The sequence below is a fragment of the Sturnira hondurensis genome, unplaced genomic scaffold (genome assembly GCF_014824575.4).
Source record: "Sturnira hondurensis isolate 20B ecotype Veracruz unplaced genomic scaffold, ASM1482457v3 Scaffold0003693, whole genome shotgun sequence".
Taxonomy (NCBI): domain Eukaryota; kingdom Metazoa; phylum Chordata; class Mammalia; order Chiroptera; family Phyllostomidae; genus Sturnira; species Sturnira hondurensis.
Window position 1 is genome coordinate 6,997,451 of NW_028076324.1, and position 14,362 is coordinate 7,011,812.

The 14,362-nt window shown below is 53.9% G+C and overlaps 1 protein-coding gene across 1 annotated transcript; it reads right to left on the bottom strand.

The window, feature by feature from the left end:
* Positions 1–113: 113 nt before the first annotated feature.
* Positions 114–6,028, bottom strand: PLPPR3 (phospholipid phosphatase related 3). Its single transcript, XM_037042303.1, has 8 exons — positions 5,579–6,028; positions 5,142–5,262; positions 3,090–3,275; positions 2,866–3,007; positions 2,570–2,765; positions 2,423–2,480; positions 2,075–2,248; positions 114–1,716 (listed from the first exon to the last, which is right to left on the bottom strand). Exons 2-8 carry the CDS (start codon positions 5,214–5,216, stop codon positions 373–375), a joined length of 2,175 nt encoding a protein of 724 aa, XP_036898198.1. The 5' UTR covers positions 5,217–5,262; positions 5,579–6,028; the 3' UTR covers positions 114–372.
* Between the last annotated feature and the right edge of the window lie 8,334 nt (positions 6,029–14,362).

Here is a 14,362-nt window from a genome sequence, read left to right on the forward strand (position 1 = left end):
ACCTGCTGAGGAGTCCCACTTATCCCTGTAGGGTAGCCTCCCCTGGGGAGTATGCATGTGTGTCTTGATAAGGTAACTTTCTGGGCACATGACATCACCCATTGTCCTATCCATGCCCAGGTTGTCATTTTGCTCGTGGCCTCCCACCATAAAGGAGTCAAGCACTGCCTGAGAGCACTGGCCAGCCCAGGACCCTGGGGCCGGTGGATGGCATGGCCTGCCTGCATTGGAAGACCCACTGACCAGAATTGACTTTGTAGCCAGGATTCCAATAACGTTTTATTGTCTGATCATAAAACACCTGATCAGCCTTCATTCCCCCTGTACCCCCATGCTGTTTGTCCCACCCCAGTCCACTGAGCCCCTGGGTGCTCAGTCCTTGAACCTGCGGGCTGCCTGCATCTTGTGGTAGTAGCTCTCAGCCTCTGATTCACAGGAGGCCTCCCGCTCACTCAGTGTTACACCGGCAGCTTTACGCCTCAGTGTCGACTCCCTGCTGGCTGGCCCCAGAGCCCCATCGGTCACGCCCAGTGGGGGCAGCCCCTCACCCGTGGCCAGGTTGACTGTGGCCACAGCACCAAATCTTGGCTCCTCCTGGTCCACATCACTGACAGATGAGCCAGGGGACACACCCAGTGGCTTGGGCCCACCACGAAAGCCATGAGCCAGATCCCCTAGCTCATAGCTACCCTCACCCTCTGACCCCTTGGTCCCGGCAGCCTTCCACTCCCAGGGCCCGTTACCAGCAGATAGGTGGACCACAGGGTGGTGCGGTGCATGTGCATCAATGGTGACAATGCTGGCCGAGTCGCGGTCTGATGGTGACCGGTACTGTGAGGAGTCAGAGCTGGAGCTGGAGGACAAGGCTGTCTCAGCCACCTTGGAGCCAGGTCCACCTGGCGCCTTGGACATGGCAATCACCTGCAGCAGCCGGGGTGGGTTGGCTATGCGGGGCTGGGTGGAGGCTGTGGCCACAGCAGCCCCGCTCTTCTCAGCCATCATGAGCCACTTAGCCCGCACAGCCACACTGCCTTTGGGGGACAGGCCAGCTGCTGCCTGTACCCCCTCCTCAGGGATGTGCACCAGTGGCTGTGGCCCAGCTCTTGGTGGGAGAATGACCCGAGGCCCCAGGCCTGGCCTGGCCTGGACTGTGGGGTAGAGTGAGGGTGGGGCTGGGCCCTCTTCCTCCCCCTCCTCTTCCTCCTCTTCCTCCTCCTCTTCCTCCTCTGCCATGGGCTCTTCAGGCACCAGCATGTGCCCCAGGCTGGCCTCATCAGGCAGCCCCAGGCCACGGCCCTCCAGCGACTTCTGCTTCCATTCGCTGATGAGCTGCTTAGAGCGTGAGGCATCAAGTGGCACGTGGATGGTCATGTGGCGGCGGGCTGGGTCATCGAGTGAGGGTGTACTGACTCGGGGCAGTGTGTGGCTGAAAGTCACCATGTTCTCCTTGCCCATGGGGCTGCGTGGGGCCAGCAGGTCCACATCCACACTGGCCCGCTTCAGGCTGCCCAGTGAGGTCTTTTCTCGGGCCACAGGCCCAGGCCCGCCCTCCAGCCGCCCTGGAGGGCCCAGCTCATCGGTGCTCACAGACTTGTTCTGCTGGTACACTGAGTCGTGGCCCCGCTGGGTCAAGGCCCGCAGTGCATCCTTGGCAGGTGTTGGGGCTGTGGGCTTCTCTGTGGGTGGGGCCTGGAAGTTGCCCACCGCGTGGCAGGCCTGGGGGTGAAATTCAGGCTGGCTGTGAAGCCGGAGGCCGGAGATCAGAGTCCCCACCAGGCATAGACTTGGGGGTCTGAGGGGAGGCCTGGCCCTTGATGGGAAAAGTCTATCTTTCCCCAGTGGGGCATATTCTCACCTCTGGGCACTCACACTCTGCACAATGGGCAGGTCTGAGCCCATGAGATTCTGATTCTGGCATTCCAAGGGACTTGTCAGAGTCCCCTAGGGCAGGGCCAGGCCTTGCTGCCCATGCCTCCCCCCCTCGGACATCCCCCACAGGGGCCAGAAGCCCCCTTCAGATCTCCCCCTCCAGGACCAGCCTAATGGCCACCAGACTCCCTGGGCAGACCCTCACCAGGTAGGCAGCAATGCCAGCACCAATGAGGAAGCCGGCGTAGACATCCACAGGATGGCTGCGGTACTGTGTGATCTGGGTGAGCCCGCAGACACCCGCTGCAATGGCGAAGGCGAACACCAGGCTGGGTTTGAGCAGCTTGGTAGTGTCGGAGATGACAGAGTTGAAGTACATCTGGGGGCGGTGCAGCGATCAGGGTGGTGGCAAAGGCAAGTAGGGGAAGAGAGAGAGGGCCTGGGGAGGGTGGGGCCAGGGCAGCTGTGGCAGATGTGGGTGGGGCAAGAGTGGGGTCCGGTAGGAGCGATGTGGGGCAGGTTAGGGTGGGCAAGGCCTGAACCGGTGACTCACCGACACGTAGACTGCAGCAAAGGCCGACAGTGTAGCATGCTGGGATGGGAAGGTCTTTCTGTAAGAGATGTCTGAGTAAGCCCCGCTGTATCCCTCTGTGCCTCAGTTTCCCCATACTAAATGGGAAAGGGGTTGGGGCCGGCTCACCTTGCAGACAGGATAGCGTGGGTGTCATGGCCAGAGCAGATATCCTGCGTGATGTAGGGGTTAGCCTCGCACGAAGTCCCCAGCAGTGTGTAATTGGGCTTGCAGACCGTCAGGAAGAAGGGCGCATGGTAGCCTGTGGCCAGCTGGATGACATCTGTCACGAGGGCTGTGGCACACAGGCCAAACACGTGGACTCCTGAGGGTGAAAGGATCAGGGACTGTGTGGGAGCTGGGGGCTGAACCTGCCCAGACCCGGGTGTGGATGGAGGGTTGGGTGTGTTCAGTGAGTGACTCACCCACAAAGCGCACAGTGCGCCGCAGGAAGGAGTTGAAGTTGCAGCCGCCAGCGTTGATGCTGCCTTCAGCCCCGCCTGGGCTACCTCCACGGCCCCACAGCCGAGACTGCAGACAGTACAGCATGCCTTCGCCCATCATGATCTGCCGAAAGGAGGTTGCTCAGCTGGATCCTGGCCAGGGGTGCCCACAGGCTGACCGAGACCCTTTGGACACTGGGACTCACCGAGGCTGCAGGGGCAGCGAAGGCCAAGCTGAGCAGCATGAGCAGCGGGATGAGCTCCTCGTTGGTCTCCACATAGGGCATGGAGAGCGTGCGGTCATAGCACTGGAAACCTACCTTGGCAGGCTTGAAAAGGTCCGTCAGCTCCAGGAAGTACAGGGACACGATGGAGGATGCCACAATGGGCAGCTATGGAGAGATGGCTGGCCAGTCACACCTATTCACTGACTCACCTGTCTGTGAATTCAGTCCCATCCACTGAGCCCCCCACCCATCCACCTGTCCATGCTGCAGTTCACCCAACCGTCAGCTCACCCATCATGTGGTGGCTAGCCCACCACCCATTGCACAGTGTCCATTGTCCATCCCTTCATCATAGCTTTTCTTGCACTCGTGAACTCATTCATAAATCCATGGATTTACCCATCCCTCCATCCACACGTTTCCTTCTTTCCATGCATCATTTACCACAATTCATCCACCCATTTCTTCCTTCCAGCCACTTTCGCCATCTTGAACAACTTAGAAATAGCACACGTTTCTGCCTCTGGAATTTTTGTCTTAAGGATGGATTGATGCCCTCAGACATCCCTCTGGTGTCCAGCCCTCCTCAGAAGGGCCCTCCCTGGCCACCCATCTCTCCATCCCTGTACTACTTTATTTCCTCTGGGCCCCCAAAACCTGCATGCCAACCTGCCCCTCAGCCCCAAGAACATAGACAACTGGCCCATGGCAGGTGCCCAATGAATGCCCAAAAGAAATTACTGACTTGCTAATTCATGCAGCTGTCCTCTGCACACCCTTGTCATGTGTCCCCCACACACATACAAGCTGGCACTACAGCATATATGGTGGTCCCATATGTTCATGCCATCCGTGAGGTACAGGAAGTAAGACTGAGGCTGGGAAAGCTGAGCTGTTCTTGATTACATCACGCAAGCATGGTGCCCAGAGGAGTATCACTCACTTGTTTATTTACTTGGGCCTCAAACAGCCTTTGAGCACAGATTCTGGCAGAATCTTCTGGGAAAGCAAACTCCCCTAGCGTTCAGTTCTATGCCTCCCACTTTCATCCTAGGGTCTCACTCAAATAGTCACAGGGGACAGACAATGATGGCACCATGGGGGGTAGAGGGTAGAGCGTTTGCAAGAGCCTAAGGGGAGCTGCCTTGAGAAGCTCCCACCTCCATCTTACAGATGAGGAAACTGAAGCACAGATGAAGCCCAAGAGAAGCTTCCTCCTTAACATCTGCCTGGTATGGCATGTTAAGAGGGGCCACAGCCATCCATCTACCCCTGGAGAGGGTACAGAGTGGGGCAGATGCCCCCAGCCTCATGGTGAGGGCTGGGACAGAGAGAGGGGCCAGGCTGAGGGATCTTGGGGGGGAAATGCCCTAGTGGGGTTTTTAAGAGCAGGTCTCATGACCAAGGAGCATTTAAAGTGCTGGCTGGCATGTCAAGTTGGGGAGATTTTGCCTACAGGGAGACTAAAGTCAGTGCCAAACCTCCAAAAATGGACAAAGGCCACCTCGTGTTATCATCAGCACTTCTATGTGCCAGATGGTTGTTGCACTTCCTATCTTTTACTTTTTAAACACTCATTCAGCCCTCTCTATGTGTCCAGGCTGTAGTGAAATGCACCAGCACCCAAGATCAGCACAGCAGGGATGTGAGCTCAGGTCCTCAGGCTGTACAGCCCACGTGCTGGAGGAAGACACGGCACCCTCACTAACCACAGCACCCTTATGACCCCCAGCACCTTGTCCCAGCCCCTCCAGGCGAGCTACTGGCCTGAACCCCAGACTGAAGGTCCTACCTCCCAGCGTTTGCCCAGGCTTTTCAGGAAACCTAGAATACCCTTCCGCCCTTCGAACTTCTACCCGTCCTGCAAAGGCCAACTCCTCGGATCCCCACCCTCAGGTACTCTAGCTGTGCCCCTACCTAAGGGTGACTTGAGTGGTGCCACCCTTGCACCTCAGCATGGGGGTCCCCAGGGCTGGTGGAACTGAGACCTCTGCCAGGCCCTGCCAGGGCCACCCCCCACCACACACTCACCTCCACGAAGTAGAAGCAGGGCAGAAGCGTCATGCTGTCCTTTGGGCTTTTATTCTTCTCCTTGGTCGAGATCATGGTGCCGCGGGTACCACAGGCTGTGGTTGGAGGAGATAAAGCTGCGCTGGAGAAGGGAGGGGAGGCACAGACTGAGTCCGGGGACCAGGGAACGGGCAACAACAGGGGAGGCGCGGGCAAGGATGGGCAGGATTCCCCCAGGGAAACTGAGGCCAGGGGAGAGGGGTGTCCCTGCGGCCTTCTCCCCACACTGTGGCCCTGACAAACAATCGGCTACTGACACCCTCACATCAAGGATGAAGGTCGGGCAAAGAGGGCGGGGCCAGCCTGGTTGAGGGGTCTCAGTCCGGCGCTGTTCCCGCGCCGGGGCAGGGGCCTCCGGGAGAACAGGGGGTCTGGGGCCTGGCTCTCAGGCCCCTCACCTGGCGCACGGGTGCTCGGAGGGCGGAGCTGGCGGCCGCGCCGGCTCCGCGGAGCGCGGAGCACAAAGCACGGCCCCTCCCCTGCAGGGGCGGAGGGGAGATGGGAGAGAGGGGCGGAGGGCAGAGGGAAGGGGAAGGCGGAGGGGACACCGCCCGGCTCGGAGACCCAGCACCCTCGACTGCCTAGATGCGGCGCGAGGGGCGGAGGCTCTTTGTCTCGAAGCGTTGGAAGCGTCGCGCGCGTCGATGTCCTGGCCAGGCCCTGGGCGTGCGGTCCCCGCCTCCCGGACTCCCGCCTGCTCTGTATCTGGGTCCCAGGGGTCCCAGTGTCCTGAGTGGACGAGCTAAGGTCAGGGTCTGCGGTCTCCTCCCCTCCAAGGGTAGGCCTCGGGAGACCCATCGATGCTGGGTCCGGGGGCGAGGGTCTGGGTTCCTGGGTCTAGGGCCATCTCTGCGTCTCTCCCTGTCTCTGACGCCCCCCGACCCCGCGTCTCTACCCTAACTCACGGGTGCTTCCATGGCGAGCTCCCTGAGCACCGAGCAATCAGTACACAAAGAAGACGGGCGGGGGGGGGGGGGGCTTGTCCTCCCCCCAACCGGACCTCCCTCCACCCCGCCTACTTTCGCCGCTGCGCCTGCCGCGGTCCACCGTCAGATCCGCCGGTCCAGCCCCTTAGGCAAGCCCACCGCCGCCCAGGTGTAATGGCTCCGCAGCCCCAGACTCGCGGGGCCGCGGGTAGAGCTCTCGGGGCTAATATTTTGGTGCGCAGTTAGGCAGCTTTTGCCGTTTGTAGTCATCTCCTCCTATGACACACAGCCCTGTGGGGTGGGGGCTGGCTGAGCCCTCATTTACAAACGGGGAAACTGAGGCCCCGGGGAACTGAAAAGTCACTGGTAAGGTCACCAGACCCCCAAACGGACAGGATATTATTCATTTATTCACTATCACTTGAGCACCAACCGTACACCTGGTCCTGGACCAAGGGCCCTGGTAAATAGGACAGGCCCAGACGCTCAGCCTTGTACTCAAGTGTTGGGGGTGAGGGCTGCGTTATTGAGCTCGCCTCTGGCCTTTGTTCCTGGTCAGCCATTCACACTCCACCAAGGCTGTCCAGTGAGACCAGGGCTGTCTGTTACACCTCCCTAGGCCTGGTGGTGGACTGGCCTCAGTTTTCCTGGGCCATGGGTGGGAATCTACTCTTGAAAGGTGACTACAAACAGTCAATCGTTGAGAGGCAAGAGGAGGAGTGGAAGATGGGACAATCACTCTTGGGTACCTCCTGGGCCCAGGGGTCTGGGGTGGGGGTGTGGGTGGCAGGAGCATGAAGAGGAACTTCCTGGTAGCTTGAGGGTCTGGGGAAATATCAGATCTGAGGTGGGGGCTCCTTCTTATCATCAAGTCTCTGGTGGTGGAGATGGAGCAAGAGCCAACTGTGGTGGCACATTGCCCGGCTGGGGTTCTGTGCTTGAGTCTGGGGCACTAGGGAGCCATGGAAGAGGTTAGAGCAGGCAAGAGGTGTTGAGCATGCTAGGTTGCTCCTCAGAGACTCATAAACTCTGTACTCACCACAACTCTGCAGAAAGGGGGAGGACTGTGCATATCCCCCTTGTACAGATGGGGAAACTGAGGCAAAGAGCAGACAGTGTACTACCGAACTCAAGGGGTTCACCACTTGGGGTGCATTATTGAAAAATGAGACATGGTTGTCATAAGGTAGTTTTACTTACTTGCAGCAAGAAAACACAGACAAGGGATTCCTATCCCAACCTCTTTCTCCCCAGAAGAGGCTTAGCCATTGCTTATATACACTATTTTGTCAATTACATGTTGATTTCTTCTTTGCAGTTGGCTACACTTAAAAAGTTGAGCTCCCGTCAAGCTTATCCTGTTTACATCTGGTCTACAAAATACTGTGCTACATTTTAACATTTAGCAAGAATAGCATTTACTAAGAATGACCCAGACCTTGGGACCTTTGCCCTATCTAACACTTCCGCCTAGAGATTTTGCACTCCTCATTCTGGAGGGAATTAGGGACAAGGGTCATACCTCTGTAACTATTTTCTGAACATGGACAGAGTATGTCTTTGAGTTAGGAAAGTGAAATTCTCTGGCTGCCTGACTTATGAAAGTCTCAGGGTCCCCTAGGTTATGGGATTGCTGAGCACGGGAGGGCATAGAGAGCTCTACTGTAACAGGAGACATGAAGCAGAAGAGGTAAGGCAGAAGAAGTAGGGGAAAAATCAAGGAGACCAAAATCCACTCATGAATCCTGCCACTCATGAACTCACACACTGGTGGGGATCTACTGAGCAAGATGGAACGGAGTGACAGCTTTCTTAAGGACAAAGATGCCAGCAAGGGCAAATGTTGGACTGCTAGGTCTGTCCAGGACTTTGAAGGACAGGTAGGATCTGCATAAGAAGTGACTCTGCAGGAAGGGTAAGCTTAGTGGGTGAAGCACAGTAATTCCAGGGTGGGGGGAAGGAGCACCATATAGGACCGGTCAGTATGCCGTGGTTTCTCAAGCTCAGGGATGCTTGCTATGTGGCTAAGGGAAGAGCTGCACCTTGGCCTGGGATGGGAGGACAGCTTGGGAGGAAGTTCTGACACAGCCCTCTGAATCAGCAGTCTTGGGATAGTGCACCACAGAAAAGCCCCCCATCCACACCCCGCAATGGCAGGAGGCACTCTCTGGGACTGTAAATTCCCTGTGTGTATGTACACTTCCGGTCCAACACGTGTGGCCACGCTGTTCAAGCCCTCACAGCATGGGCCCTCTGTGTTCAGACATCCTGTTAGACATCCTCGCCTAGTTAGCAAGCCACGCAGCTGCGGTTCAGAGATTTAAAACCCTTCTGAAAATTGTGATAGAAGGAGAAAGTACCAGTCACTTGCTACCTCTTTGTCAACCAAACCCCCTGCCCAGGAAGCACTGGAGCAAACCTTGAGATGAGTGAATACCTGAGGTCTGTTTACCCCACTTTCCATCTTCTGCAGACTGTGGCTCCTTCTACCTCTTGTCCCCACTTGGGAAACATTGGGAGCTCAAGACTGAAAGTGAAGACAGGCCTTGACTGGGGTGGCTCAGCTGCTAGGCTTCGTCCCCACAAAGCGAAAGGTCACCAGTTCATTCTCAGTTGGGACTCATGACTGGGTTGAAGCCCAGGCCTGGGTTGGGGGCATGTGAGAGGCAACCATTGATGATGTTTCTCTGGCACATGGATGTTTCCCTCTCTTTCTCCCTCCTTTCCCCTCTCTCTAAAAATGAACAAATAAAATCTTTTAAAAAGATAAATAAAGTGAAGACAGGAAACATATGTGAGCACAGGTGGTATTGAAACGGGAGGGAAAGTAAAGACAACCAGCATTAATGCCACAAGGAGCTTCTCACGGGAGGCACCGCCCAGCCTCAGCTCATCTCTCTGGCTAAGAATGTGCATGTCAGCAGAGTCACCTACTGCAGTGACAGGTCCCAGCTCTTCTCAGTCCTCTGGCTTCTGGACTCTTGGAGAAGGGCTGAGAAGACCTCTGCAAGGCTTGCCCCCTGACCGCCCAGTTCCCGGCAACTGGGACTCCGAGAGGCAGAGGACAAGACCAGGATACCTTGTTTTAGAGCTCAGCTCACGTGCTGCTGAAGGGGAGGTTCAGGCCCTGGCCAGGTAACATCATCCTAATACATCACCATTGTAGGTTTGATCCTCAGTCAGGGCACATACAAGAAGTGACCGATGAATGCATAAATAAACAGAAAAACAAATCAGTGGTTTCCCCCCACCTCTCACTCACTCTCTAAAATCAATAAATAAAAAAATTAAAGGTTAGGGCGGTGTGGCCTCCCTGCACCTGTCTCCCTTGCAGATCACACACTAGCAGGGCAGTGTTCTGTCCCTAAACTTCCACGGCTGCTTCTTGCTACAGCAAAACCCTAGGCTGCTTCACCCAGCGTGAGAGCCCGGGCCAGCCCGCTCCATTGCCAGTCAGCAGACTCTCAAAGCCATAGGGGTCTGGGCCCAGGCTGAGTGGGTCCAGTCCCCAGGGAGGGGAAAACAGCTTAAGAAGTACCTTGTCCTGTTTGTGGGTACAGAGAGCAAGCTCTCTCACCTGGACCTGCCTCATCCCCAGCTACCCCACAACTTTGAAGGAGGGGGAGGCTAATGGGCTCAGAAAAGAAACTGAGGTCTTATACATCTTCTGGACTTCAGTGGGCTCTGACACAAGGACGCATAAACATGCACCTGCCCAGAGTCAGTGATCTCAACACTGTCTTTGCCGCTTAATGGAAAGGAAACCAGTAAATTACTTCTTAAGACTACTCTAAAATTTTAATATTTTAGCAATTTATTTCCCTGTGTCATTTCCACCTTTCTCCCATACCATGTGGCCAGGAAGCCCACCTTTTGGCTTCTGTGTCTCAAAACACATACAAGTGGGCCCTGGCCAAATAGTTCCATCGGTTAGAGTATCGTCCCCATTTGCCAAGGCTGTGGGTTTGATCTCAGGTCAGGGCACACACTAGAATCAACCAATGTATGCCTGAGTAAGTGGAACAACAAATCAATGTTTCTCCCTCCCTCTCTCTCAAAAGAACCCCCAAAAAACCTGTGATTGATTCCACCTGCTTTGTGTTAAAGTCCAGTAAAGCTGACTCAAAAGTATTTATTTATTTATTACATTTATTAACACTGGGGACAGTGAAACAAAGGAAGGGCTTAGGATAAAATAAATAACAGAGGGGCCTTGGGGACAGTTTTAGGGGGTTAGCCCTGGACAAGCCCATTGCTCCCCTCATTGCCAAGTGTAGAGTTCAGGAGAGGCGCGCCTGTGGGGGCAGGGAAAGGGTGGGCACACTTCTGGGAGAGGGAGTGCACTCAAACTGCATTTTCGAATCATAGCAGGCTTTTCTCTTTTTCTTGCCCCAATCCAATCATGTAATCTTAGTTTTATTTAGTTTCCAATATTCCTAGGATATTTGGTCTCTGTTACCATACCTGTGGTAAGATTTCTGAAATCACACCTTCTAATAGAATATCTCTTTATATCAATGAGACTCTTCGAAGAGATGTGCCAGGTAATTTTTTAAAGGATTTTATTTATTTGTTTTTAGAGGAAGAGGAAGAGAAGGAGAAAGGTCAATGTATGATTTCCTCTTGTGAACCCCCCACTGGGGACCTGGTCCACAACCCAAGCATGCGCCCTGACTGGGAATCAAACAATCAACCCCTGGCTTTGCAGGCTGGTGCTCGAACCACTGAGGCACACCAACCAGGGCTGCCATGTAATTTTTTAAAGATTTTATTTATTTTTAGAGAGAGGAGAAGGAAGGGAGAAAGTGAAGGAAAGAACTATCGATGTGACAGAGAAATATCAATTGGCCACCTCTCGTGTGCACGTCAACCGGGGACCAAACCCACAAACCGGGCATGTTCCCTGACCAGGAATCCAACTCACAACCTTTCAGTTTACAGGAAAATGCTCCAATCAACTGATCCAAACTGGCCAGGGTGCCATTCAGGCTTGATTGTCCCAGGTCACCTCCCTTGGAAACCAGGAGCTCACTAGCTTGTCCTCCTCAGTGAAGGTGGTACAGCCTGTCTGATGGGAACCTCGTGGTAGTTCAGGAAACTGCTGGCAGGCAATTAATTCCCTTTGCCCGCAGAGCTCACCCCCTGGCTGTAGGTGTTCTAGAAAGTGCACTCCTTGGACGGAAGCAGATGGCAGGGTCTGGGGAAAAGCTTATGCGTGGTCACTAAATGTTGAAACCTGAGGAAGCAAAGAAGCTGCACTCAGAAAACAATGCCTTTTGCCTGGCTGGGTAGCTCAGTTGGTTAGAGCATCATCCCGGTATGCCAGGGTCATGGGTTCAATCCCGTCAAGACGCATACAGGAATCAACCAATGAATGCATAAAGGAGCAGAAAAACAGTTACGCTGTCTCTCCCTCCTTTCTGATCTCTTTCTCTGAAAAAAGAAAAAAGAATCAACCAATCAATCAATTAAAAAAAAAACATGTTTCTCAAATCCACAATACAATCCCAGCCTGGAGCAAGGCTGCTTCAAATAGGACAAGCAGTTTCCTACCACTAACTTATTTGTTACATTTCTCTTTTTTTAAATGCATGTTTTTCCAAACTTTAAGGAGACTGTAGCTATAGTATTTTTTAAGATTTTGTTTATTTATAGAGAGAGGGGAAAGGAGAGAGAAAGAGAGAGAGAGAGAGAGAGAAATATCGATGTGTGAGAGATACATCAATAGGCCTGCAACCCAGGCATGTGCCCTGATCAGGAATGGAACCAGCGACGTTTTGGTTTGCAGGCCAGCACTCAACCCACTGAGCCACACCAACCAGGGCTATCTGTTATATTTCTTAATTTATTTTAAGTGTTTAATTTCTTTAAGTCAAATAAACAGTCTTTTTTATCCATTTCTGAAGAAGCTGCATTCAGGGATCAAATTGGAGCTCCCTGTAGCCTACACATTTACATATCAGACAAACAAGGCAACCCCAAATGCACACACAAGGAGCAAAATCCATCTCCTGTGGGACAGACAAGCAGACGGCTAGACCAGGGATGGTCACCCAAGCGTGTCCTGGATTTTCCCGCAGGAGTTGCTCAAGCCTCCAGAGTCAGATCTGTCTCAGGCCCTTGAATCCACCATCCTGGAGATAGTTCCTGCCCAACCAATCAAAACCAAGAGTGCACAAAAGTTGAGATTACCTTTCCAACAACCCTACACCCAAAACGGGAATAGAAACACTAATTAAAATGATGACAGGGGCTGACCCGCCGGCCTGCCATTCAAAGTTCTGAAGGAAACAGACTCAGGTGGCCATTCCGCTTTGCTGTAGAGCCAACCAGGCAGCTATTGCAGTGGGCAGCACCAAGCGGGGTTATCCCATAGAACAGCTTCTCTGTCCAGTGGCCACGCAGGCAAGTCAGCCTTGGACACGGTGCTGCTGCTGACTGCTTAGCCAAGCGTCCACACAAGGCCAAGAGGAATCCTCTTAGAAGAGTCCCATCTGGAGTTGCCAGTTTGTTACTGGACTCCAGGGGTTCACCACTTGGGGTGCTCTATTACAAAAAAACAAGACATGGTTGTCACAAGGTACTTTTATTTATTCACTTGCAACAAGAAGACAGGAGATTCATAACCAAAGCCCTGCCTTCCTAAAGCGAGGATTAGCCATGGCTTATATACACTATTTGGTCGATTACATGTTGATTTCTTCTTCAAAGTTGGCCATGCTTATGGGGTTGGGTTCCTATCAAATCCCTGTTTACAGCTGGTCTGCAAAATATTGTACTACATTTTCATATTTAGCAAGAATAACCTTTACTAAGAATGACTCAGACCATGAGACCCTTGTCCTATCTAACAAGTTGGCAGAGTCCAGACAGGTTCCCGGAGCAGTTGGAGGCCAGTGGAGGCCTTGGACAACTTTCCATTTTCCACAAGGAGAGGCTGACCCTGTGCTGAGGGTGCTGCCAACAGCCACAGCCCTAGGCATAAGAGCAGCCCCGTCCCCAGGCACCTTCAGCGGTCCTGTCATGCCCACACTCGGACTCCTGGCTCTGCTGGCCAGCCTGCTGGCAACTTCCAGGGCTGATAAGTGCCCACCCATGCCAGGCATGCCCATCTCTCCTGGGGGTCCAGCTGCAGAGGGAAAGGCCCATGTGGGAGGGGACAGCAGCCTAGTCCTTGCTCCTCTGGACTTAAGGCTCAGAGAGGGAAAACAATTTAGCCCATGCCACACAGCCACACTGTTTCTGAATAGTCCTTGAAGGGGTGTGCAGGGAACCTGGGGCTGCCCATCTTCTTAGGGAAGGTGTTGGGTGGGGTGAGGGAAGCAGGGGTGGGTATCCCTCTAGGAGTGGGGCTGGGACTAAGGAACTGCACATGTCCCACCCCCTGGCTCAGTCCCCACCTGTGGACCTCGTTGGGAACAGAAGGCTAAGTCACAGGAGTTCCCCATTCCTGACCTCCTTTCAGCATCAGGGGCAGCACTTCTGCAGGCGTGCCCCGGTCCACAGCTTTTAAGAGAGAGAAAGGGAGATATACAAATAAATGTTTCATTGATTTGTACATTGGTTGCTTCTTGTATGTGCCGTGACCGGCAATCACACCTGCAAGCCTGGTGTATCTGGTTGACGACCTAACCCACCGAGTTACCCGGCCAGGGCTGTGGCAGGAACTGTTGACCATTAGTTTTCTGTGGTGCAGGAACCAGAGGCTCAGAGGGGTCAAGTGACTTGACCAGGATCCCACAGCAGCTTATTGCTCGCACTGGGACTAGAACTCAAACCACTTCAGAGACTAGAATTCATTTCACTGCCACTCTGGCTTCCAGCTGAACCCCATGGGACTCCAGTCCCAGTTCCAACTTCTCCTGACTTGGTTTCCCTCCCCAGATAGAGGGTGGCGACCTTACCAGCAGCACAGCGGTATGGCACTGGTACCATTGCCCATCAGCTTCTAGGCCGTGGGCTGGGGGATCCAAAGGTGCAGGGGGCTTTTTTATTTTAGTTTAGTTTTTACTTTATTGATTTGAGAGAGAGAGAGAAGAAGAAGGGGAGAGGGAGAAAAACATCAATTCATTGTTCTGCTTAATGTATTCATTTGTTGTTGCTTGTATGTGCCCTGACTGGGGATCAAACCCATGACCTTCACGTATTGGGACAATGTCCTAACCAATTGAGCCCACCAGCCAGAGCTGTAGGGGGCTTCTCTCCAGTTTCCCAAAGGTCTTCAACATCACTGTGACCTTCTTGGACCAGTGTCAC